This window comes from Myotis yumanensis, unplaced genomic scaffold (assembly GCF_028538775.1).
Source record: "Myotis yumanensis isolate MYYU_CA2020_CCGP unplaced genomic scaffold, mMyoYum1.0.hap1 SCAF_4, whole genome shotgun sequence".
Classification (NCBI taxonomy): domain Eukaryota; kingdom Metazoa; phylum Chordata; class Mammalia; order Chiroptera; family Vespertilionidae; genus Myotis; species Myotis yumanensis.
The window spans coordinates 62,932,848-62,960,680 of NW_027223755.1; the positions used below are offsets into that span (position 1 = coordinate 62,932,848).

At 34.3% G+C, this 27,833-nt stretch overlaps 1 protein-coding gene across 6 annotated transcripts in view; it reads left to right on the forward strand.

The window, feature by feature from the left end:
• The window catches only part of FER (FER tyrosine kinase), a 308,974-nt gene that overhangs the window by 69,359 nt on the left and 211,782 nt on the right, over positions 1-27,833 (forward strand). For 5 of the 6 annotated variants that reach the window (XM_070412423.1, XM_070412422.1, XM_070412425.1 and 2 more), the window contains 5 exons: positions 3,776-3,959; positions 6,165-6,302; positions 6,902-7,021; positions 16,947-17,069; positions 23,850-24,039. In XM_070412423.1, coding sequence (XP_070268524.1) covers positions 3,776-3,959; positions 6,165-6,302; positions 6,902-7,021; positions 16,947-17,069; positions 23,850-24,039 — 755 coding nt within the window. Of the gene's footprint in view, positions 1-3,775; positions 3,960-6,164; positions 6,303-6,901; positions 7,022-16,946; positions 17,070-23,849; positions 24,040-24,152; positions 24,324-27,833 lie in introns of all 6 variants that reach the window. The other variant, XR_011471215.1, reaches the window with a different exon arrangement.

Here is a 27,833-nt window from a genome sequence, read left to right on the forward strand (position 1 = left end):
TCTTAACTTTTCTAATGTTATTTTAGATTACAAAATCTTAGTGAGGTGAGTATTGCATATTTAGTGAATCATTCTGCACCAGCTAGAAAGACAGATGGGTACTGTGCAGTTAAAAAATCTGGGTAAATAGAACAGATGGGTGGTTTAAATATTTTAAATGTCTCCATGAAAATGTTTCTGTGGAGAGTGTGACTCTTCAAGTTACATGCTAAAAAAATCCTAGTAACAATGAGGAATAATAGAGTTCATATAAAAAGTAACATTTTTTAAAAAAACATCATGTATGAAATTCATTGAATTCACTAGTTATACCTTTTAAACTTAAAATAAAATTTTTAAAAATATATCTTTAAAATTTTAAAAATATATCTTTATTGTTGAAAGCATTACAGATGTTCCTTTTCCCCCTCATTGATCCCCTCCTTCCTACTCTTGCCTCTTCTCAGGCCTTCACCACACTATTTCCTGTGTCCACGGTTTATGCATATATGTATATTAGTTATAATGAAATTTAATAAATTAGAACACAACACTTGGAAATTCTGTCCTGGTATATGCTTGCTTTATTTTCTTATTATGGACATTTGGACTCTAGAAGATTTTTTTATTATTTGAAATCAATTTATCTGTATAAGTGCAATGATCTTTTGAACTGTAGTCAGAATTTGTTGAATTTCAAATGACACTAATTTAAAGTAGTTTAAAAATGGTAAACCAATAAAAACAACAACAAACTACCACACATAAAAAAGTCCACTTTAAAGGAATGGGTCTTAGAAAGGGCTTTGGCAGCTTCTCTAGTAGTGTTCAGGGACTTTCACTCTTTTCAGGCATTAATGTGACTTAGCTCCCAGGCAAAGGACTGGTTTCTTTTTGGTCAGGTATGCACTTTGGATCTTGGACGTCAGCTTACAATAGAAATCTCCTACTGATTTGTGTGGATAGGGAGAAAAAGGGGTTGTCATTTTCAAGGAAGGATGTGGGACTGGCCATAGATGTATCAATGGCATTGACTCTTGGGGACTTTTTTGAAATGTATTTCTGCAGGCAGGATGCTAAGTAGCAATGTTTATGGGTAAATACAGTATTCTATGACAAAACGATTATAGTAACTAACAGTAGGGGAAGGTATTCCTGAGGACATTAAAAGTTATGTGTGATTAGCATTATTGAAGTGATTTATTAATTGCTAAATTAAAAAAAAATCCCTAGTGTAATATAGAGTGAGTTAAACCTTCTGTAGCGATTTATATTAACTGAGGCAAAAAATTTGTTTCTGAATGAACATTAAACAAATTTTAAAATCCTATATAAAAAAGAGCTAATATGCTGATTAGACCAAACAGCAGAACGACCATCCGGATGACCTTCCGGACAAAGCCAGGGCTGCAAGGGCCGGCCCTTTGCATGAATTCTGTGCACCGGGCCTCTAGTTAAAATATAATAGAATAAAAAAATCACATAGAATTCTTTATATAGTAAGGCGATGAATTATTTCATGAATTCTTATCTCAGTTATGTATTTAAAACTTTGTATGATTATTTACTGGTTAATGAAATAAAATGTATTATCTAAATATATTAATCCTGTGGGTCATTCATGGCTTAAAAGTGAGAAAACCCACTACTTTAGGGGCTAATGTTATTTTTTTTTCTGATTCCTTCAGATAGAACTGAATTAATATGTTTGCTCTTATCCCCCTACTCCAGAGTGGGAACCTCTTTTCAATCAGCAGTGAGAGGGGTTAGGGCAGGGGTGGGCAAACTTTTTGACTCGAGGGCCACAATGGGTTCTTAAACTGGACCGGAGGGCCGGACCAAAAGCATGGATGGAGTGTTTGTGTGAACTAATATAAATTCAAAGTAAACATCATTACATAAAAGGGTATGGTCTTTTTTTTTTTTTAGTTTTATTCATTTCAAACGGGCTGGATCCGGCCCGCGGGCCGTAGTTTGCCCACGGCTGGATTAGGGAGATGCCCTAGTGATTGCATTATTTTATAATTAAGAAATTATGTCATAAAGTTAAACAAGTGATCTAGGGCAACATTTTGTGAATAACTTGAACAGTTATTAATAGCACCATGTGCATGAATAGCTAGTGGAGCATGGTTAGAGATTCATGCTCTGTAAAAGAATGATGGGCAGCGCCCTAGGAGAAGTGGGTGGTGGTTCTAGTACTTGGAAGCACTGGAATTTGTTGGTAAGAGACATGTTAGTCTGCTAGAAAGGTTTGTTTCTTTTTCCACTAGCTGGATGTAGTTACTGTGCCTCAGAATTAGAGTGGTGACGAGAAAATCAAGGGAATTCTTCTGTTGTTCTACCTGGGCATGGTTTAGGGGTCTAAGGTATCATCTCTGCAAAAACCCTGACTTTTTCTCTGCTTTTGGCTCTGAGCTGGACATATTCTCCAATAGGGAATGTTTTTCTGATCCCTAACCACAGGGAATACTCACATAGGTGCTGAGCCTAAACAGAGCGGCCGCAGAGGAGAGCCTCTGGTCTTGGAAATCCTCACCGTAAGATCTATTTTGGGGAGAGGATTCATTTGGAGGACTCTCCTTGGAAAGAGAGAAAAAATTCATAAATATTTTGAAAAGTTTATTCCATAAATGTATGTAATTGGCAAGAAATACTTGTTTGATTTACATAAAAATTAAAGATATACTTAAAATTTTTATTTATATAGTTTTGTATTCATATTATCTATCTGTAAATATTTTCTGAATAGTTTTAGTAAAGGAACCACAAAAAGTTTTGGTTCATAATATTAGCATTATCTCCTAGACTTGTCCTACATCAAGTCTTAATTTCTGTGCTTTGATTTTCAAGTCTTTCACAACCTAAAATTGCCCTATTTATACAGACATATTTTCTTCATTTCCTCAAAATTTGCTCTCTTTGAGCTTATTTCTTTGCTTACCTAGGTGCAATTGCTTATTATTTCTATGTTTTCACTTAGTAGTCGAAATCACCAGATCATGGGCTTTATGTCAAGGACTCTGCTTTGCTGAATACTGAGTTCCCAGTGTTTATCACAATTCTCAGTGATAATCAGTTAATAATATTCATTGAATGAAAGGAAGGAAGAAAGACAGTGGGGGGTGAGGGCATGTGTTGGGGGGTGGGAGCGGCCAGGGAGAGGTCTATGGGGGAAAAAGGAGACATATATAATACTTTCAACAATAAAGAATTTAAATTAAGGAAGGGAGGGAGGGAGGAAGGAAGGAAGGAAGGAAGGAAGGAAGGAAGGAAGGAAGGAAGGAAGGAAAGAAGGAGAAAGAGAGGGAGGAACTATTGTCTATTTTGTCTTTCTTTTTACCTTTCTAGACTTGTCTCATCTTTTAAGGTCTGTTTTCTCCACAAAGTGTCCCCTGACTTCCCTTGTCTTTGTCAATATCTCAAACATAGACCTCAAAATTTAACATTTATAAGATTTCTTATTTTCTTGGTGATAGTTTTATGCGCACTGTTGTTCCAATTTGGTGTAAGCTGCTTGAACATGAGAAGGATCATATATCTGTACAGTTTTACAAATAAATTGTACATTATCCTTCACTCACCAGTTACTGCAGTGCATGCCTCCTTCAGAGCGGCCTCTATACAAAGTATTGGCAAATATCATAGAGCTAAGCACATAGTGTATGTTCAACAAACTTTTGATTAGCCATAAAATGAGTGAAATAGCATAAAATAGTGGTGGCTCTGTTTGCACACAGAGAAGATAAAACTTTTTTATTATCTCTCTTATAACTGTCTTCAATGATTTCTCCAGGGAAAGAAACCGAAAAGGCCAAGGAGCGTTACGACAAAGCCACAATGAAACTTCATGTGTTGCATAATCAGTATGTATTGGCATTGAAAGGGGCACAGCTTCATCAGAATCAGTATTATGACACCACCCTTCCTCTGCTTCTGGACTCCTTACAAACGATGCAAGAAGAAATGATAAAAGCACTGTAAGTTACACATCATATTTGACATAAAATCCTGTCATAAAATGATTTTAACATTAGTTGCTCTCCTACTTACGGTTTTATGTAAAAGTTGTCTGTGTTTTGTGAGTTTTCTTTTTCTTTTTTTTTTTTTTATATTTTATTGATTTTTTACAGAGAGGAAGGGAGAGAGATAGAGAGTTAGAAACATCGATCAGCTGCCTCCTGCACATCTCCCACTGGGGATGTGACTGCAACCAAGGTACATACCCTTGACCAGAATCGAACCTGGGACCTTTCAGTCCGAAGGCCGACGCTCTATCCACTGAGCCAAACCGGTTTTGGCGTGAGTTTTCTTATTGACCCAGACCAATGGGTGTTTCAGACCTGTTTTTCCTCGATTCTTCTTGATTTTCACTTCTGGTATCCCTTTAGTTTATGCTTCTCTCCTAAACCTTCTAGCCAGCCCCAAGGATTTCTCTTCTTCTTCTTCTTCTTCTTCTTTTTTTTTTTTATATGTTTTTGTTTTGCTCCAATTAAGTGGAAATTTATATGAAAAAAAATTCAATAGTTAACAAGTATTAAGAATTGGATATCTGTCTCCACAGGGTTGGAAATTTAAATTTTGAGCAACAGAAAAGCCTGAGGGAAAGATTTTTTGAAGGTTTATTTGCTATATTCTTGTTGTATGTGATTAAAATCAACAAATATTTATGAGACTTCTAATGTCTGCAAAGCACATTGAATATAAAGATGAGTAGGCCACAATGTTTGCCATCAAGGAGCTAACAGTATATTTTGGTTAAATGCACACATGTGTACCGTACATAGCGATTTAAGACAGTAGAAAAATGTAAGCCACCCTTTGGTAGACTTCATCTTTCTTATTAGCTGGGTTAGGTGATCCCTTATTTTCCCAAGAAAATAAAGTGTTTTTAGTCAACTTAAATATGTATACTTTTAAGGTTGTTAATGAAAATAATGAAATCTCTACTTAAAACATTTAATGAATAAATTTAGTTACATCTACTTTAAATTGAATATTGTTTATTCAGAAATATTTATTTTTCCTATTCTCCATTTAATGAATCAATATTTTTCAAACTTTTCACATGAATCTTCAATAATATTATTTTCATCATCACTAGGACATATTTTTAAGACATATAATGGTTTCCCACAGCATATTATCTTTACTTGCTAAGAAATTGTTTCAGATCTAACATTTAAAAAATCCAACCATGATGATATCACTTAAATTGAAACCCATGTCACAAGTACTCATTCATATAATGTTAGGAGACTTCATGCCCCCCCCTCCATTTATCTTAAAGGTAAATATTAATGATTTCCACATCATAACGACTTACTGTATTGCTTTATAAGGTATCTAGATAGACTTATTTACATTTGTATCATTCAGTACTTTTGAATTATTATTAGTTTGTATCCTCAGGGATACTTACTAAATCCTTATTAAATTTCTCTGTCTCCCCCTTTTAAAAAATTGTGTCTATCAGGTGATTTTTGTAATCATTCTAAACTAGCATTGCTTGAAGCAGTTTAAGTCTAATATTTCTTTGCCCAAACATTATTTTGCTATTTAAAATAAAATAACTGAGAGAATATTTCATAATAAGAGAAGTTTGGTAATGATTTTGGAAAAGAAAAACAGAGACTACCTTATTTTATTTGGGAATATGCAGGATAAACTTGTCTCTCCATACTTATTGCTGAGGCCAGTAATGACCAATGCTATAGCATTCTCAAGTTGGTATCGGGTCTTTGCAACAGAATAGTTTTTCCTTTTGCATTTATTAGGTAATGCTAAAAAAAATTATGACATTTTTGCTACTGAGTGGAGGCCAGGAGAAGATATCTAGATGTCATTGAAGTTAGAAGAGCAGAGGCTAAGGAGTAAGAGAAGACCCAAGTGGCAGGTCATATGAGGAAGTTGCAGATACTAGAAAGACAAATTAAAGAGACTGTCGTGGACCCACAGCTTCATGTTACGGAATCCAACATTTCTATGATAATGTTGAGAAACAGAAAGTGATCAACACTGACCTTACATTTAGACACCTCAAATACAGGTTGGAAAAGGTACATAAAACTACCATCTGTAAATATTGATATTACATTTCTTATGTTTGTTATTCTGAATCCTTTTTGGTTCTATGTTTTCTTGATAAACTTTAAAATGTTGTAAAATTCTATTTTTGTTTTCAGAAAAGGCATATTTGATGAATACAGCCAGATAACTAGTCTTGTTACGGAGGAAATAGTGAATGTCCATAAAGAGATTCAAATGTCGGTTGAGCAGATAGACCCTAGCACAGAATATAATAATTTTATAGATGTTCACAGGTATGTATGATATTTTCATTCTTCTTTCAGTATTGATAGCAATATTATTTTTTATATCATATAATATTTACCTAAATTGAAATAAGAGATATTGATGAGCTTGTTAGGACATTAGATATTTCAGATTAATTTGTCTCCTTTTAATTACTTTCAAAGTCCTTTCTCCAAGATTATTACTATTTATATAGTGATCTTTGAAAATTTTAGGGTTGTCACTATATCATTTCTTAAGCCTGTACTTAATCCATGAAAATGTATTTTCTTTTTAACATTTCTATAGTAATAATACTATGACTTTGTGTATTAAATTTTATACTGTACCAATTACTTCTCCATGCATTCATCATCTTATTTTATACTCATTACCATTATGACAGGAATAAAACCACTTAATATCCGAATTCTAAAACTGAGGAAATTAAGGCTGAAATTACATGACTAGATCTTTGCTGCCTGGGGTTTAATGTGATTTATTTTATTGATGTTTACTTTGTGAATGTAGTTTTTGATGAGAAAATATATTCTGCCTTTGGTGTGTAGTAAGATATATCATGGTAGGCTATTCATATTAATCAAAATGATTTGGCATGCTTTACTAGAACATCAGCTACTAAAGAGCAAGAAGTTGAGTTTGATACTTCCTTACTAGAAGAAAATGAAAATCTTCAGGCAAATGAGATTATGTGGAATAATTTAACAGCAGAAAGTTTGCAAGTAAAGTAAGTATTTGCAAAACCTGAACGCTTAAATATTACTATTTTTATTTATAGTTGTACATTCTGAGATTTAAAATCCCAATTTTTATTTTTTTGCAAGCAATGAAAAGTAAATTAAAAATAAACTATCCGGCCAGTGTTGCTCAGTGGTTGAGCGTCAACCTGTGAACCAGAATGTCACTGTTCAATTCCCAGGCAGGGCACATGCCTGGGTTGTGAGCCCAATCCCCAGTGAGGGATGTGCAGGAGGCAGCCGATCAATGATACTCTCTCATCATTGATGCTTCTGTCTCTCTCTCCTTTTCCCTTCCTCTCTGAAATCAATAAAAACATATTTAAAAAACAGTAATAAATAAACTGATTGTTATTTGGTCAGAATGAAATGTTTTGAGAAATATGTTAACTTTTACTCATTATTCACTAATTAATTTTGGTAATTCCAAAAATTAAAATTCTGTGCAATGTATTCATTCAGTTATTGCTAATATCTTATATTGGAATAATACTTTATTGTTTTCAAAACTCATTTTTTTAAACCCATTTTATTCTCAATTCACTGGCAGAACTATTTTGGAAATGAAGACATACATGAGTGTTTTGTGATAAGAGACTTGTAGATGTCAGCAGCATTTAGTACAAAACTTTGACTTTTAATTGAGTTCCCTTTAAGCAGGGATGTCTTCTATTATAGGCCAGTAAAAGAGTTCTTTCTTCACTTTGTTGTTACTATTTCATAAAATTTTAAGGAGTTTTGAGAAATCTTAATGTGTTTTTTTAGTCCTTTCCAAATGTTAAAGCCTGTTAATAGTACATTTTTGAATTTAGAAAATATAATTAAGCCATTCTGCTCTTATATATTTAATCTATCTCTTGATTTGGTCAGGAGCAACACAAAGAAACATATCTATTAATAAGCACTATTGTTTCTGTGCCAGAACTACAACTAGAAATGATTATGTACTCAATTGGTTTTTAATATTGGGCATGTTATATCATCTGACCTGTTGGAAGTTTATCTCAAAAGAGTCAGCCAAAAGTCTCCATCTAATACAATTAAACAATCTCCTTTCTATGTTCAGTAACAGTGTTGTAGATAAAAGTAACTGAATGGGATTGAAGAAACTAACAATGCTTGTCACTTGTATAAGATGAAGGCTTAGTAATTATGGTGGACTGACTGTTGCTGAGAGGAATGGAGGCATGGGGTACCTGCGTTAGATGGTTTTTCCTAGCAGCTATATTGGGATTCTTGAAGATGTGTCCCAAGTTTTGAAGCCCTTCCTAATAGTTTCACTTCGGTTTTAGATACATTGTTACAATGTCAGTTATCTGTAAACCAGTGGTTCTCACCCTGGGTGAGTTTTGTCTACAGGAGAAATTTGACAATAAATATCTGGAGACATTTTTATTTATCAGGTGGGAAAGTGTTACTGGTATCTATGTAGTGGGTAGAAACCATGAATGCTGCTGAACATTCTTCAGTTATAGAACTGCCTCCTGCAGATAAGAATTATCTGGTGAAAATGTCTATAGTGTCAAGGTTGAGTAACTCTGCTCTAAACAATAGAGTTAAATGATGGTAGGGTTTCTCAATTCTAGTGACAAATTCAATTTCTTAATTCCTGTGCTGCTTGGTGAAGGAATATGACATAAATTACTCCTGTTATTTTAACTATTACATTGCTCCCAAATAATTTATTCATCAAAAATATATTTACTGTGGACATATACAATAGTGTGGTAGGCTTGGGGAGTGGTGGTAGGCGTGGAGTGGAGGGGGTCAGTGGTGGAAAAAATGGGACACCTATAATACTTTCAACAATAAAGATGAGTTAAATATGTATATATATATGTGTGTGTGTGTGTGTGTGTGTGTGTGTATGTATATATATATACATACTGTATATTTAAGTTTGCAAGGGTTAATCCTTTCAGGAATTTTATACTAAAACTAGAGGCCCGGTGCACGAGATTCATGCACTGGGGCAGGGGAGGAGGGGAAGGAGGGTGTCCCTCAGCCTGGCCGGTGTCCTCTTGCAGTTCGGGAGCCCTTGGGGGATGTCCAACTGACAGCTTAGGCCCAGAGGCTGAAGAGGCTCCCACCACCACTGCTGCACTTGCTAGCCTTGAGCCCTGTGGGAGCGTACTGACCACCAGGGGGCAGCTCCTGCATTGAGTGTCTGCCCCCTGGTGGTCAGTGCGCATCATAGCGACTGGTCGTTCTGCCATTCAATCGATTTGCATGTTAGGGTTTTATTATATAAGATGGATCAATTTATTTTAATAATCAAGAAAGAATGAGCATGGAAAATAATACAATAAATAATAAATAATCATACCCTATGCCTTTTCTTTCCTGAGGCATTAATTTATTAATTTTGTTGTTGATTGTGTTGAAATATTATGTCCAATAGAAATGAATGAAATAAGCAGATAGTTTGTGAAAAATAAATTCAAATGACCAGTAATTCTGTGACAATTAAATATATAGTTTATATATTTTTAAAAAAGAAGCTATTTCACCTACCAGATTGACAAGGATTTAATACTTTGATAATACCCAGTGTTGTGTAGGTTATGGAGGAATAAGCTCTCATGAAGTCTTGGCAGAAATGAAAACTAGTGTAACCTATTTGGAGGATAATTTGGTAATATATATCAAAATTTAACTTGCACATAAGAATTCTACTTCTAGAACTTTAGCCTACAAATATGCAAAGATATGAATGTCTGTAGCTATAATATGGTGGGTTGCCTAGGTCTGAATCCTGACAGTATAGTTTATTATATTTGTGAAACTGGACAGATTACTTAATTCCTTTATGCCTCATTTTCCTTAAATGTAAAATGGTAATAATGGCATCCAACTCAAAGTGTTAACATTCTATGAATAAATGTAGAATGAATGGAATATTCCTTGGCACATGGTACAGTTTATGTATTATTTTTTGTTTTATTACTACTTACATTAAGGACTGTAAGCACAATGCTTAGGTTTTTCAGAGGCCTTTGAAAATATTTGATATCTGAAAATTTTTTGTTAGTTCCATGATATGAAAAGAAAACTGCAACAAGGTATAATATGTCACTTCATTAATTATTAAATTCAGAATACACAAAAATATTTCAAACAATTTGTAGGTTACATTTTCTCACTTTTAATATCTGCATATGAATGAGGGTATCTAAGAAATCACTTTTTAATATATATATGATATTATTTGAATAGAGGCTAAGGACTATAAAGATCTCAAACAGTCCTTTTATTTGAGCAAAACACTGGAAACACCCTAAATAGTCATTAGTAAAGATTTGGTTAAATGAATTTTAGTATATCCATAATTTTCCCATTATGTAGGTTTTAAATAAAATAAGATAGGTTAATATGTATGCTTATATGGAAAGATATCTGAAGTATATGATAAAGAAAAAAAACAAGTTATAGAATAATATTTATGGTGTGAGCCTATTAATAAAAAATGGTACATATATGTATGTTTGTATATACATAGACTATATCTTGAAATGGAGGAGAATGGATGGGGTAAGTAGGGCAGCATGTTGGGGCAAATATTGATAATAATGTTAAATAAATATGGTTTTATTTCTCATCTCTTTGAATTCTTTTGTTAGCATGACTATCTCCAGAATATTAGGTATTCATTTTTTCTTTCATTGTGTCAGTTTCTTTTACTAAGCCTTTGTTTCTGAGTCACATGGCTTTAAGTAGTTTTATAGTAGAACTCTCCCAAAAGCTCTATTTGAAAATGCTAATATTTTATAGAATGTGCTTACCTGTATTCTACATTTTTCCTTAGCCCATTTAAGAGCTCTAATGTGTTAATATCAAATAGTATTAAGAAAAACTTCAGGAACATTTCCTTTTTTGTTTTGCATTCCTTTATGTTTGTTTAAGAGGTCAATGACCACCCTGTCCATTGTGAAAGGTTATGTTAGTTTGGAAGTGAGAATCATTAATATTTGTGACTGCTGGAGAATTTTTCTATAAATAGGAGTCATACTGGCAGTCTCCCAGACTGCTGATTAGTAGTGACTATGAAACAGAGAATATTGGACCACATTTCTCTTGTACTCTTCACAATTCTTGGCTAGATGTCAGATGCTGTGAATGATTAATTGATATCTTTGTTGAGTGAGTGAGTGAATGAAGACTGTTTTATGGAGAGATTTCAGGGAGTTTCTGAATAATGGATCTCATGTCTGGCTTCATATTATGATTTCTTAGGGAGCTTTTAAAAATGCTGATACCTGGGACCCAACCCAAAGCAATTAAATTATATTTATTGATGGTAAGATTGGGCACTAGAGTTTTTGGTAAACTTTCCACATGATTTTAATGTGCATACAGGATTGAAAATCTCTGCAATAAGCTCATTAAAGTTGTAGAGGTGTGTGTGTTACTTTCTGGGGGGAAGTCCCTGCAAATTTTTAGAGGGCTTCATGACCCAAAATGACTAAGGACTAATACTTGAATATCAGTCCATTTCTAATGAACTTAAAGTCCTCAAATTTTATAGAATGATTGGGGAAAACTAGCCTTTTTGCAATAGACTAACTAGATGACACCTTTTTTTTTTTTTTTTTTTTTTTTTTTTTTTTAAATATATTTTTTATTGATTTTTTACAGAGAGGAAAGAAGAGGGATAGAGAGTTAGAAACATCGATGAGAGAGAAACATCGATCAGCTGCCTCCTGCACACTCCCCACTGGGTATGTGCCCGCAACCAAGGTATATGCCCTTGACCGGAATCGAACCTGGGACCCTTGAGTCCGCAGGCCGACGCTCTATCCACTGAGCCAAACCGGTTAGGGCTAGATGACACCTTTTAAGTTTTTCTTTTTCTTAGGTTCTTCGTTGTAACATACAATTTATTTTCATTATCAGAAACTTATTTATAAATTTTATAATTTATGTTCTTGGTTTTTATTTATTTTATCATGTAGAGTTTTCTCAAATAAATGTAAGAGGTTCTGAGATTATTATACAACTAGTATCTTTATCCAAAACAAGATCATATAGTTTTGCTGCCTGCCCTTTTTCAGACTTGATGGAAATCTAGTGATAGGAGAGTGACATTATCGCATTCACCCATCTAAATATGTGCCACTCAGCATTTTGCTATACTTTTATTAATTACCTATCAATTATATTTATAAGTGTTGCATACACACACACACACACACACATACATATATACACACACATATATATATATACAGGGTGTCCCAAAAATGTATATACACTTTTAAAAATATATGTATATTTTTATTGATTTCAGAGAGGAAGGGAGAGGGAGAGAGAGTTAGAAACATCAATGATGAGAGAGAATCATTAATCAGCCACCTCCTGCAAGCTACACACTGGGGATTGAGCTTGCATCCCGGGCATATGCCCTGACTGGGAATTGAACCATGACCTCCTGGTTGGTAGGTCAACGCTCAACCACCGAGCCACCCCAGCCAGGCTACACACTTTTTTATTGAAACATATCCATGCTCATTCATTTGTGGTCCACAGGTAATCTGTTGAGCAGTTGTGACAGAGACAATGTGTGGTATTCTCATTACTTCCCACTGCTACTTGGTGCAGTACAGATCATAGTTGACACAGTTATAACTCAATAGCATTTTGAGTGCCACACATACTGCTGCCCAAGATCATTTTATTTACTTTTTAATATTAGTCCATGCCTATTAAGTCAAAACAAGAAAATAAAATGGATTTTGAATGTCATACTTCTAAGTCACAGTGGAGTGTGGATTATTTTGTTATTGAATTAGATGGTAAAGCATTGTGTTTATTTTGCAGTGACATCCTGGCTGTGCTAAAATAATGCAATATATGCTTACATTACCAAATACACATGCCGCTCAGTATTACCAGCTCAGAGAACAGTGCTAGTCAGAAAACTGAGAGGATTTAAAATGGAATACAGCAGACTTTCTTCAGAACAATATAATATGTAAATGAGAATGCAACCAAAATAAGTTTCTGGGTGGCTCATTTGTTAGCCAAGTAAGCAAAGCCATTTACCAATGATGAATTAATTAAGTAGTGTTTCATTGCAGTAACTGAAGAAATATGTCCAATGAAAATAAACATGTTATAACAATTAGTTTTTCAGTGAGAATATTTGCTTGAAAAGCTGAGACATTGAGAGCTATATCATTAGTTGATTAAAAAAACAACTCAGATAATTTCATGTGCTTTCCCCTGACTCTTGATGAGTCAGCAGGTGTGATAAAAAAGTGCTCAGCTGTTGTTTATTTGAAGAGTTGATGCCTAGTTTTAAGTGACTGAAGGCTTACTCTCTGTGAATAGCCTGAGTGGGTCTACTACCGATAAGAATATTTTCAAGGAAGTTAAGACAACACTAATCCAGTACAAACTGAAGTTGAATCTTTTAAGATGTGTAACAAATGATGGTGTTAAAAATATGTGTGGATCAGAAAGAGGCTTAGTTGAACAAATTTACAAAGCATATGGAAATGTTAAGAGTTTTAATCCTATGGTTATTCATTATATTATCCATCACCTGGTACTTTGTGAAAAATACTTGACTCTAACCAGATGTTATTGAATCAATCATGTCACCAATGACCTTCATTTGCTCTTGTGGACTTTACCATCATCCATTACATGAATTTTTGTTAGAAATTGAAACTGAGTATCTTGACTTGCCCTATCACATAGGACTTTGATGATTTAGAAGTGGAAAGTTTTATTGGTGGTTTTTTGGGTTTGTTTATTTATTTTTAGTTCAGAGCCCAGATTGTAAGTGAGAATCATTAGTCACTACTACTCAGCAGTCTGGGAGACTGCCAGTATGACTCCTATTTATAGAAAAATTCTCCAGCAGTCACAATATTTCTAAATAATCAAAATTTCCCTCAACTGTTGTTATTGGAAACTGAATTCTCAAAGTTTTGGATATTAGCTTGTGCTGAAGACTTGATAATTTTCTTATTGAATTCAACCTAAAATTACGAGCTAATATAGTGCTTATATGCAGAACATACATGCAGTAAAGTCATTTAGATGACAACTAATGTTATTTGAATCCCAGGAAATGTCAGGTTGTTTTATATACTTCCTGTGCAGTCCAACATTTAAACATAAAGCAAGATCACCATTCTTAAAAAATTTGTAGCTGATGAATTTTCTGAGTTCAAGCTATGTTTCTAGCAGCATGTTTTGGAACTTGGTGCAAATATTTCGACATTTCAAAATCCACTTGATTGTGCAATTGAGGAGTTCCCACCTAACTTTAGAAGTGATGAATGTTCAATATAGTGACATGCTAAAAAGCATGCAATATAATTTTATAAATGCCAGCTAAGCAGTAAATATATTCAATTGAAATCATATGCTCATGGATTGATAATGGTATTTGGCAACACTCATCTGTGTGAAAAGATATTTTCAAAGATCAAATACATAAAATCTCATTATATATCTGCTTTAACAAGTGAACATTTGTAGCTGATTTTGATGATAAGCACTAGCTTTGAATTTCAATAAAGGTAAACATTATCACACTAAAAATACTTCTATCTGCATAGTAGACTGTTATTATGCTAAGTTATACTCAATTATTATTATTATATTTTGAATTTGTCAATAAAATATTTGTGAATATTTTTTTCTCCTTTTTCTTCTATTAATATCTATATTATATTCCTTGATTTTGTATCTTGGTGGAAAAGCCTAAAATATTTTACTCTCCAGACCTTTATAGAAACTGTTTGCTGACTGTTGTGGGAATGGCACCCATTTTACCTATTAAACTGTCTGAATCAACTTTCTCAATTGGTGGCATGACAAACACTGCAATACTCTCATGTCTTAAGAAGGGCCTTGGTTTTATCAAGTCTGTTTTTGCCTGTTTTCACAGTCTTTGCTCAAGTTTTTTTTGGGGGGTGAATTATATGCAATTATATGAGGCTATGTTAGGGAATACTTTTTGAAAGAGTGGATTGGAAAGATTTGGAAATATGCAAAATATTAGAAGCAGATGCTATGTTAGGAGAGGTTGATTAAGGGAAACAAAGAGGTTACACAGAATGTAGGTAGATTTGTCAGATTGCAGGTGGCTATCTTTAACAGAAACTTTTGCATGGTTGATTAGAAGTCACCTGTTTAATTTTGGGAAAAACTGATACATGTTTGTGCAATGGTATAGAAGGTTATACCTAAATTGCTGTGAGATTAATAAAAAAGGTTTATTCCATTTATGCTGTAGTAATAAAGATGTCAGGAAATTACTTCAGGCAACTGTCACCCTTATTCCATTTGTTTTTTTATTAACCCAAATATCACAATTAATGTGACAGTATTGGAAACTTACAATTTTTTAGGAAGTTGGGTCTCTGTAAAGGTGCTGTAAGATATAGATGATGTTATCCAGTGGTTTGGGAATACAAAAAGTGTTGTATAAGTACTGAAAACTTGTTATGATTTATAGTAATTATTTTAGGCTTTTTAATCTTTAAATACAGTCAAATCCTTTAAAATTAACTAATGCATGCAGATGATAAAAATCTGCAAAATCTTACAGGAAGGTATACAATGAAAATCAAGGTTTTCCCTCTTTTTTTATAGACCCCATTTCTAGTTTCCAGTGTTAATTCATTAAAAAAAGTATGTATCTTTTCAGTATGTATATATAGGCACTACATGTATATAAATTGTTTACTTAAATGGGGTTATTCTGTGCATAGTCTTTTGCCTTGTTCTCTTAACATTTATGAACTCTTAATAGGGTATAGTGTTTTACTGCTTTCATGTAACATGATTATTGAATTTAGTTATTTATTGATGGACATTTAAATTATTCCCCAGTTTGTTAATATTGCCAGGGCTGGAAGCAGGTTTTGTGGAGACTGAAGCTTACACAATTTTTTTTTTTGGGGGGGGGGGGGGACTAGAACAAATACCATACATATTTACCGATATAAAATTAAATATAGACCCTTGGAAGGTATCTTGCAAGTGAGGTGCCTGAAGGTTATGTGTCATTAGCGTTACAGTAAGTTCACCTTTGCTTATTGCAATTACAAGTAGTGCCACAATAAACATCCCTGTGATTACATCTTTTTGCACTCATTGAAGCATATTATTTTGGATAAATTTTATGAGGTGGAATTAATAAAATGGACTCCCGATCACAGGCATGTATCTGGGTTACACGTTGTATCCCCCCTCCCCAGTTGGGAGGCAACCAATCTATATGTCTCTCTCACAATGATCTCTCTCTCTCTCTCTCTCTCTCTCTCTCTCCCCCTCTCTCTCCCCCTCTCCTTCCTGCCTTCTCTCTGCTTTCACTCTCTAAAAATCAATGGAAAACATCCTTGGGTGAGGATTAACAAAAAATCAAGAACAGGGACAGATCCAAAGATAGAGAAACAGCAATCAGACTGTTAATCCCCAGAGGGAAAGTAGGGGAGGGTGGGGGTAAGGGGAAGAGATCAACCAAAGGACTTGTATGCATGCATATAAGCCAAACCAATGGACATGGACAACTGGGGGATGAGAGCATGGGGGGGGGGGGGGGGATGGGGGTTAATGGGCGGCGGGGGAATGAGGACATCTTTGTAATTCCTTAACTAATAAAGAATTTAAAGATTTAAAAAAAGATCAACAACAAAATGGTCTGCTCTGTACCATCCAATAAGATAGCCACTAGCCACATGTGTCTGTTCAGCCCTTAAAATGAGGCAAATCCAACTGAGGGATTGAAATTTCACTTTAATTTAAATTAAATTACATTTGGCTACTGTTTTGGACATCACAGCCTTAAATGTCTGAGGGTATGTGTGTGTGTGTGTGTGAGTGTGTGTGTGTGTGTGGGTGTGAAGTGAATGTAATTAATGTATGGATTGATAATGAGGAAACTGTTCATTCTAGGTTGAAAACTTTAGCAGAGGAACTTATGCAGACACAGCAAATGCTATTAAACAAGGAGGAGGCTGTCCTGGAGCTGGAGAAAAGAATTGAGGAATCTTCTAAGACCTATGAAAAAAAGTCTGAGTAAGTAAAACAAAAATAACTTGAAGGAAGAAAGTGTAATTGATAACATTTTACTAAATACTCCATTTACGTGTATTATGGATTTAAAATTTATAGAAGCTGAAATTTCATTTTAAGTATAAAACTTAGAAACTTTCTAGGACTCTAGAAAAATAGTATGTGTTTGTTAATATAGTGTACAGATTATATATCTTAATATTTTACATTTGAATACTTTTCTGAAAAATCCTGTTAAAAGTTGTCTTTATTTCCCCTCATCACTGGCCACAAGATTCATTGTGAATTCCTTGTTAAGAAAGTGACAGGCCAGTTATATGTGGAAATTGGCTTCTCCTGTGTTAGAAGTAAGCAAACATATTAAAAAATAGCAGTCTGCTTCACCTATAAAAATTATATTGAGATTTGCAGTGCTGTTTTTGTGTCACCATTGTTTTTCTTGCTCATTTCTAGATCTGTAAATGTTTTCCCAAAACCTCTGATTCTACTTGTCTTGTTAAACTCTTGCTTTTAATTTTTGTGTTAATTATGTTTTCTACTGTTTCAAGTAAATTTTGAAAAAATTAAAAAATTCTAATTCGACTTTGGCAATGATTTGCATCTCCAACAGGGATTAGTTTCTTTCATGTGACTAGCCCAAGTAGAGTTCCTTCTGTTAAATTCTCACATACTCAAGGAAATTGTGATGTGTAGGGTTTCTCTCTTTTGTCTATATTTGCTCTTACTTTCACAACTTTTCAAATATTTACTTTTCTCAAATCTCTGATCTCCTTATCTCTCCCACTGAAGTCAAAGACTATCTCTCCTACATTGTAGAAAGAGAATCACCAGGTGGCAGTTCTTATTTTCTGGGACTAGATATCCAAATCCACCACATTTGTTCCCATTCTCTTTCCTTCCATAGAGGAACTGCTCCTTGTTCTAAGTCTGTTTCTTGTGTCTGTCTTTTGCATAACATCATCTCTTACTTTTTTAGAAAATTTGCATTGTTTTATATATTATGTCCAACTTTTTCTCTCAACAGGATCCTATATCACTTTTTAAATATGCCTATCTTAAAAAAAATGTTTTTATTGATTTTAGAGAGAGCAGAAGGGAGAAGGGGAGAGAGATAGAAACATCAGTGAGGAAGAAACATGAATCAGGTGCCTCCTGCACTACCCATACTGGGGATGGAGCCAGGCTATGCCCTGACCTCTGAATTGAACTGGTGACCTCTGGGTACATGGGATGATGCTTAACCAATTGAGCCACACTTGTTAGGGCTTTGCTTAGGTCTTGATCCTAAAAATAATCTTCACCTCTCTGCCCACTCCGGATAACTCTAAATTTTCATAGTTCCTCTGTCGTTGCTTTCTGTTTTCTTAGTCAAACTTGTTCTAAGAGTAATTATGCACAAGCATTTTCTCAACTCCCACTTAGTTCTCAACCTGCATATATCTGGCTTCTGCCCATTACTACTGAAATAGGTATGTGTAAGATCACCAATGATCTCTACATTACTAAATTTAGCAACTGTTTTACTTAATCTCCCCACAGTATCTGACTTTATTGACTTTATGTCTCTTCTTTTCTTTAAAAAAAAAAATTATATATATTGATTTCAGAGTGGAAGAGAGAGGGAGAGAGAGAGAGAAACATCAATGATGAGAGAGAATCATTGATCGGCTGTCTTCTGTATGCCCCACACTGAGAATCGAGTCTGCAACCTGGGCATATGCCCTTGACCCAAATCGAATCTGGAACCCTTCAGTCCACAGGCTGACGCTCTATCCACTGAGCCAGACCAGCTAGGGTTATGTTTCTTCTTTTCAGTTGGCCTTTGGGACCCAATATGCCAGATCTTACTCCTCTCTTTCTGGCCACTCTTTCTTTATAAACCTATTTTCCTCCACTCAGCCAATCCGTTTTGGAGTTACTAAAGGCATGGCCCTAGGTTATGCCACCCACCTCCCTGAACTCTATCTCTAGGTGATCGCCTAAAGATGACCCATATTTATTACTTCTAGATTTCTCCTCTGAACTGTCTGGCCATGCAGTCATTTGCGTACTTGACAGGCCTACTTAAAAATACCCTAAATTTTCTGTGTCCAAGGCTGAATTAAAAATTTCAATCCAACCCAATTCAATCCAACCTCGTTCACTCTTAGTATTCCTTATTTCAGTGAATGGCAGCACCATCCATCCTATTATACAACTCAGCATGGTAGGAGCCTGCACCTTTCATTTATAGGATGGCTCTTATTACAGCTTGGTGTTAAATATCATATTGGAGTCACTGAGCCTTTCAGAGGTGAGAATAAAAATTTAAGTTACTCTGGGCATTCCTTTAATCTGAAAAATTTCAGTTTTGTATCACTAAGTCTTCTATTTGGATTATAAAAATAAAATCTATTAACCATTGCTAATATTACATTCAAAATAGAATTATCTTTTGCTTTTTTCTATTTGCAAATAAATTTCTTCCCATGTATACAGAAGACAAAGCAGTTCTACTTTTTACAGCTTGTAAATGAACACATTGTAAATGACTCCTGTTTTAAAATTTGGTGGTTATGAAGAAAGACAATAAGGTAGCTGACCCTCTCACCAGTATGTATGACCATATATTGTTGAAGAGGCAATCTTCAAGTGTTATCTTAATCTAGAAGTTGTGGGTTTCTTTGATTTTTGTTTTTTTTTGGTATGCTTTCTTGACTCAAATCGTTGACTTTGACTGTTTATCTACATAATCAGTGTGATCCATGTTCCTTCACCTATTTATATTTATCAGGAGATGAGAATGGGAGTAGAGGAGAGGGCCTTACATGTAAAGGGTGGTGGATATATGGGAAATAGCATTTCTTGAGTTCTTACTCTGTTCTATACATTATATTGGATGTTTTATATACTAGTATAGTAAGCCAAAGAATGTTATCTTTATTTTGCTTTCTGTATAATTGCTCATATTTTAACTTTAGGAGAATTTAGATAACTTAGAATCACATACCTAATAAGTGGTAGAAAACACATGAGTCCCTGACTCAAAAGTTTCTATCTTTTTTGATCACAGAATTTGCTTGATCTTATGATTTTAATAGTGCTTTTAGGAGAATAAATTAGAAGAGATAAGTATGTCAAGCAATTCAGAGGATGAGTCTTGTTTAACCCAAGTTCTATCAGCCCTTCATTACCATGGGAGTTTTATTGCTAGCTTCAATAAAAAAAATCTTAAAAATGTTAAGTATATTTACATAAGGAAATAGTCATTGTGGAATCTCATTAATTTAGACATTAGTAGGGTTGAAGTTTGTCTTTGAATAATATGTTAAAGTATTTTGCTAAACAAATAGTCTTCAGGGATTCTGGGGAAATGTTTGATTTTCAATTTTGTGTTTCCTTTTTGTGTGTATATGTGTATATATCTACATATATTTAACTGCACTTAAATAATTAAAATCAATTTTTATTCAGTTTTAAAAGTAGATTTAGAATTATATTTACTCTGTAACACATTAGCTTCATATACAGTGCTACTTGAAAATAACAAAACAATAAATACTATTTGCATTCTTAAATTAATGGAATCATACTGAATTTTTTGCTTAATAGAAGTACCATTATTGGGTCTATTAAAATATAATATAATAAAGGACTAAAGTTAAAACCTACAAATTTGGATTTAAGTAATTATCTCTAAAGCATCTTATAATAACACTGACAAAATATATAAGAAATCATTTGATAGTTTTGATTCCTATAATAGAGTGATATGAAGTGAAAAGTGAACTTAGAGAATGATTTTTCTATAACATGAATTTCACACAAGAACAGAATTTTAGCTCATATAAATAATGTAGCCCTCAGTTGAAATGTTGCAGAATTTTATTTAAAAAAATAAGGTAAAGAGAGTAAAGCCAACCACTAAAAATGGTATGATTTTAATATAACATAAAGCACCACTCTAGTGTACATATCTTTACTCATTACTTTTAGAGTATGTTTACTCAACTGGAAATAATATAAATCTTCACTTGATTTATGATCCTTGACTACTGTATTAGAACATAGTTTATGGGAAAATATACCAAACATATGTCTTTTATGACTCAATGGCATAAAGAGCTAGACTATTACTGTTGGTTTTAGTGCTTGGTTTTAGTTTCAAAAATAGAATGATTAATTTTGTACCAATATCACCTAGTACTTAAAAATACTTTCTACATCATAAAATCATAACTCCTAGAGCCATGCAGAATCTTAAGAGAGCTTTTGATTCATAATTGTCTTTCAAATTATATGACATTTGCAGCCCAGAAGTTTTAAGAGACTTGCAAAATGCCACATCTAGCCTGTAGTGAAGGTAAGAATTGAACCATCTAAAATATTGTTCTAGTCTGCAAATTCAGGGTACTTTTAATTTGGACTCAGCACTTTTAAATTACATGTATTACCAAAAAATGTGCTCTGTAAATAGGAAATCTATTCAACAATATTTTTTCCATGTCTGCTAAGTGCGGTGAATACAATGAAAGGTAAGGCATATATGGCTACATGTCTCATGAAGCTTATACTTTTGTGGAATGCACCAATACAACACAAGAAATTAACAATTGTGATAATTGCTGTGAAACAGACAGTTCTGATAGAACAGAGGAGCACCTACTAAATATAGGTGGCCAGGGGTCTCCTGGGAAATGGCATCTTTGCTGAGACCTGGAAGATGGAAGGTGCCATCCACATGAAGAGGAGTTTGAGATAGCGATAAGTAGCACATGCATAGGTTCTGATCCCTTCCATTTTTTAAATTTACTTACGGCTTTTTATGCATCTTGTGTTATTTAATCATGTATTTACTATAATTTTCTTCTTATTAAAATATACACATAATTGTTTGCTCAATGGTGTTACAAGCATATAAAATAATTGTATAGTGTGTTGTATAGTGATTACAGCAATACTTTAAAAAAGCTATTGAACAAAAGCAAGATGTTAATGTATGTGAAATTGTCATTATACATAGAGCTTAATTGAATTAATTGGAAGAAGCTAGTATTGCACATTAACTTCATTATAAGACATGAAAATTGACCACAGTCATATAATAGGGCATATGCTGCCCCTGCAAGTCTCATTGTTTTTAAAAACCACTAAAATAAAAACAAGAAATTTATATTTTAACCTAATTCTTGGTAGTAGGATAGTATTTCAGAATTTCTGATTACAATGTAGTAGATTCTTAGAACTCTGAAGGAGAATAAAAAAGGCCTGTCCCTATAATAGATTATTTAGGAACCCAGGGCATATGAGACGACAAAAGCCTAACCTTAGCAGAGGAAGCATGATGACAGCAACAGTGATAGACATTTTCAGTTAAATTTTTAATTTGAGGTAATTATAGATTTCTGTCTATGTGTATGACTTAATAGAGGTCCCATGTACTTTATATCCACTTTGCCCCAATGGAAGCATTTTGGAAAAGTATAATTTAATATTATAATTGTAGATATTGACTTTGATACAGTCATGACTTGGAACATTTCATCACTGCAAGGATTCCCTCATATTGTACTTTTGTAGCTACACTGCTTTCCACCCCATTCTAAGTCCCCAGTATCCTTTAATCTGTGCTCCATTTCTACAATTTTGTCTTTCAAGAATGTTATATAAATAAAATTTCACTGAATGTAGCCTTTTTACATTAATCCATTCTCTGCCTTTTTGTTGGGCCAATCTCCTGAACTTCATTGCCATATAATTGAGGAGATTTCAGCTTTCTTTAGAGCATCACTGAGGTACTTCCTACTCAATTTAATTGGAATTGATTTTCAAAATATCAATCAGCATCATATTTATAAATAAAACTCTTTCACTGTGAGTTCCTTCTGCCTACGCTTACCCAGTTTATGTTGATCCTTTTAAGTTCTATTTGAAGAAGGTAACATTCTGACCTTATTTTCCAACTTTGAAGCTTCCTCTATTGACAACCTATTGTCTCTTACATATAAGTAACCTACTTTCAGTAGTGCATGGCACATTTCTTTAAGATATTAATATACTATGTATGACAGTGTTTCCAAAAGTGTTCCCCACTACCTGGGTTTTCTTTTGTGTGTGTGGCTTAAATATGGTGAGTTAGTTTGAAATTTCCACTAGGGGCAGCCTCCAAGGCGTAAAAAGTCACAATAAGGCACCATGTGGCTATGTAGTTCTCCAAAGGAGGGATTGGAAAGTTTTTTGTTTTTATAGTGATGACATTGGAAAGATTTGGGGACTTATGCTCATTCCCTTATTAACAGCTCAGCCCTCAGTGTTAGTTAGAACAGCTTTCCCCAACTCTGAACACACACTTCTCCCAATATACAAACAACGTGGTCGCAGGCTGTCACCTTGATTTGATTTATTTTACTCTTGGCGCAGATTGGATTCTAGCTATATTCCATGTGAGATATGAAGCTCATTTAAGATTCTTCTTCAGTCATGCTAATTCATTTTAGGTCCTACATTTCTGGACTTAAGTGTCTGTACTCTGTGAGGTAGATGGTTTAGTTGTAAAATAAAATGAATGCTGTAGACTGTAATATATTTGAAAGTATCTTGAATTTGATTTGAACTTCCAAACATTTTCTTCCATTTTGTTAATGCTACTCCTATGATGACTCAAAATCTATTTAGTTTCCTAATTCTTCTGATTCTGTAGGATTCATAAGGATGAAAACAAAAGCATATATAAGATTTCTTTATAAGGTTTCTTTAAAGTATGCATTTCTTAAAGAAGTCAATACTTAATGTGTTCTTTTTTAGTATTGTGCTGCTGATAAGCCAAAAACAGACACTTGAAGAGCTGAAGCAGTCTGTGCAGCAGCTGAGGTGCACTGAGGCAAAGTTTACGGCACAGAAAGAATTACTAGAGCAAAAAGTGCAAGAAAATGATGGAAAAGAGCCACCTCCGGTAATAAATTATGAAGAAGATGCACGATCAGTTACATCTATGGTAAGCCAAAGAGTAATCAAACAAGAAACTAGAAGAGTGGTATGTAGGTAATAAGTGAATACAAAAGTCAATTCTCATTTCTATAACAAATTGTTGCTCTTGTTAATATGCAGGTCCTATTAAACTTGTTTGTAAATGCAAAATAGACTTGTCAGTCACCTTCAGGTCACCTGGTGAGCACTTTCAGGAACCACCTGTAGAGTCAGAGGAAAAAGCTCTTCTCTTGCCTTCAGAACTGAAAACAAAGACTGCAATTGTTTTTATTCCTGGGAGACAGCAGGAAGGTAGGGTGTACTTCTTAAGATAGAAGTAAGAAATAAGGAGAAAGCTATTTATTAATTTTTTTCTTAAGAACAGTAGAATATTATTTATCTGAGATGTGTTTATTGTTTTCACAATAAGATTTTTTCTTATAAATATCCTTAAACTACAATAAACACATTTAAATCCACCAACTAGAAATTAAACTTATTTTATAGTTTTATTAACTGTTTAAGAATACCTAGTACAATACTTTCCCTGTCTCCCTTTATTTCTTCATTCCTTTCTTCTTTCATCTTATGTTGGTGGTTCTCACCAAGGGGCAGTTTTACTCCTTCCCTCTACCCCCACCCCAGCTCCAGGAGACATTTGGCAATGTTTTTATTTATTTATTTGTAATTGAATTTGAGCTTCACAGTTAGTAATTGCTGTTGGTATCTAGTGTGTAGAGTCTGGTGATGCTGCTAAACATTCTTCAGTGCACAGGACAGCCCCTCAACTCACACACCCAACAAAAAATTAACCCAAAATATCAGTAGTGGCAAGGGTGAAAAAGCCTGAGCTATGTCCTTGGCTTTGTGTGTGGATAGCTGGGTGCAGTCCATATAGAGAACCATCATAGATAATGATATTGTAGTTTATATTTTAGTAATTTTTGGTTTATGTGGTTCTGAATAGTATAGTTTGAGTGTCAAACAGATTCACATATCTTACATTGTGAATTATGAGTTACAATTCTTTGTTCTCTTTTACTATCCTCTCAGATAAAAAGGACCTCACTTTCTTGCTTATGATTCTTGATAACTATCTGGCATGTGCAATCTTTCAGAGGATCTTCTAAAGTTTTTTCTTTTATCAGGTTTTTGAAAACCGTAGCTAGTAAACATTTTGTTTTCTGAGTATAGTTAATAATATGTCCTTGTCTCCATGTGAGTGTAGAATTGGTTACTTAATAGCTTGATTTAGTCGCAGATAGGTTAAAACTGGCCATCTAATTAATTTTAAATAATTCTGTGTGCATATGACCCCTGTTGGCATTATTATTATGATAGGAAAAGATAGTTATTCACAACACTAGATGTAGCATATTCTGATAATTACAACTAAAAACTTGACTTTGACATTTAAAATATACTGGTTCATTAATTCCTATTTATTAAGAGCTTATTATCATTTAGACTTTTTTCTTTCATAATCATTGAAAAGAAACCTTTTAAACAAATCCTATCTAATAAAGAGGGGATATGAAAATTGACCATCACTCAGTCACAAAGATGGTGGTGCCCATAGCCACAAATGGCAGTGCCCAGTCCCCTCAGCCCCCCCGGAGCCCCCCAGTCCTTTCAGCCCTGCCAGAAGGGTGACAGGCACGCGGTGCGGCTGGACCTGCCCTCAGCCCCCTAGCCGCCCAGGGTCAGCCCAAGGCACAGGCAAGCCTCAGATGTTGGCCTCCCAGCTGATGCCAGAGTGGCAGGCAAGCCTTGGATGGCGGCTGCCCAGTGCCCAGGGCTGCCCGAGGCTCAGGTAACCAGGGCCGGCCAAAGCTTGCGCTGCTGGCAGTGGCAGCAGCAGAAGTGTGATGGGGGTGTCGCTGGGTTGCCTCCTGCCCCTGAGGGCTCCCGGACTGTGAGAGGGGGCAGGCCAGGCTGAGGGAACCCCCTCCAGTGCATGAATTTTCATGCACTGGGCCTCTAGTGAATAATGTTTCAGAGAGAATGTATAATACATTTTAAATTATAGTATATGCTTCCTCGCACTTTCACATTTTCTCTTGTAACAATTTATTCAATAATGATAATACCTTGTAAATTTTTACAAATTGATGTCAGATATTTCACTTTACCCAATTTATTTTAAATAATTAAAATGCTAATTATAAATATATCAGGTATTTATTGAAACAGTGACTTTAATAATTTTTTAAGGAAATTACAAAGGACTAATGTAATATATGTAGTTCAAAGTAATAAAGTAACATTTTATAAATTACTCATTTCCAAAATTGATGCCAATTAATGTGATTTTACAGAGTATTTTATAAAACAAGTAGAAATATTTGCAATGCATAGTTCTTAAAACTTAGTAATACTCCCACCTATATAAGTGAACTTTTTGCATAATTAAGCATTATTTTATGAATAATATTTTAATAAAAGCCTGAAATTAACATATGCCGTTCTATCGGTATTTCTTCCTTATAAATTTCATCTTTATAAGTGGTGTAAAATTTCAACAAGAGAAATTTAGTTGAATGTTGGAAGAATTGAAAGAACTAAAAGTTAAACTATGACATCATGGAAAATATTAGGTAAAAATAAGAGACACAGTTAATTATTCCATATGATCCTAATTAAAGGCACTGTTAACTAAACACTAACTCTGTGGTGGTGAATGCTTCTATGGAAGAATGCCTTCAGGACTGTACCACTGGAAAGCAATGGGGCCTGGATTGTGCATTTTTATAGATATTCCCAGGTGTGTAATCAGGGTTAGGATTGTATAGTCAGGTTAATAAATGTAGTGATTTAAAAAATATATATATTTTTATTGATTTCAGAGAGGAAAGGAGAGGAAGAGAGAGAGAAACATCAATGATGAGAGAGAATCATTGATTGGCTGCTTTCTGCATGCCCCCTACTGGGGATTGAGCCCAAAACCCGGACATGAGCCCTGACCGGGAATCAAACTGTGACCTCCTGGCTCATAGGTCGATGCTCAACCACTGAGCCATGCTGGCCGGGTGATGGAGTGATGTTTATTTTGGCAATATAATTTGATGAAAATTAAAGCCCGTCTATTAATTTACAGAAATCTTTAAAAAATTGTGGCAGCAGATAATATAATCATCTCTGTCAGGAAAATATGCTTTCTAATGCTGTCTTTTTTCATCATGTCTAATTTTGCCCAAAATACAAAGGAGAAAATAATAAATACTAAATATCACACAATAATTCTCTGTTGTCTGTGAATAAGTATGTTTCATTTATTTATTCACTTAATGTTTTTTGAGCACCTGTTATATGTGAAGCTCATTTCTAGATGCTGTGGATACATCAGTGAATAAAACTAATAAAAAAAAATCTCTCTTAGAGATTACATTCTGTAGTGAGTGGCTTAGTAAATAAAATAAACTGTGTATTTATAATGGAAGATAATAAATGCCAAGGGGTAGAAATGGAGCAGGGTAGAGGGTTTGGGGTTTAGAGGGTCAAAGGTTGGGACACAATTTTAAATGCAAGTCAGGATAAGCATCACTGGGAATGTGACATTTGAACAGACATGAACAGCTAGGCTGTTACTTAATTTCTGGGGAAAGAACATTACAGTTAGAGGGTGCATTTTTTACAAAGGCAGTAAGATAGGAACATGTTTGGACTGTTCAGAGTACAGTAAGGAGGTCTGAGTGGAGGGGAAGTTGAGAATATAGGGAGTGAGATTAGAGAAGTAATGGAGAACCTTGTAGACCATGATTAAGGATTATAACTTTTCTCTGTATGAAACGGGGAGGCATTGGTATGAGGGGGGTTATAATA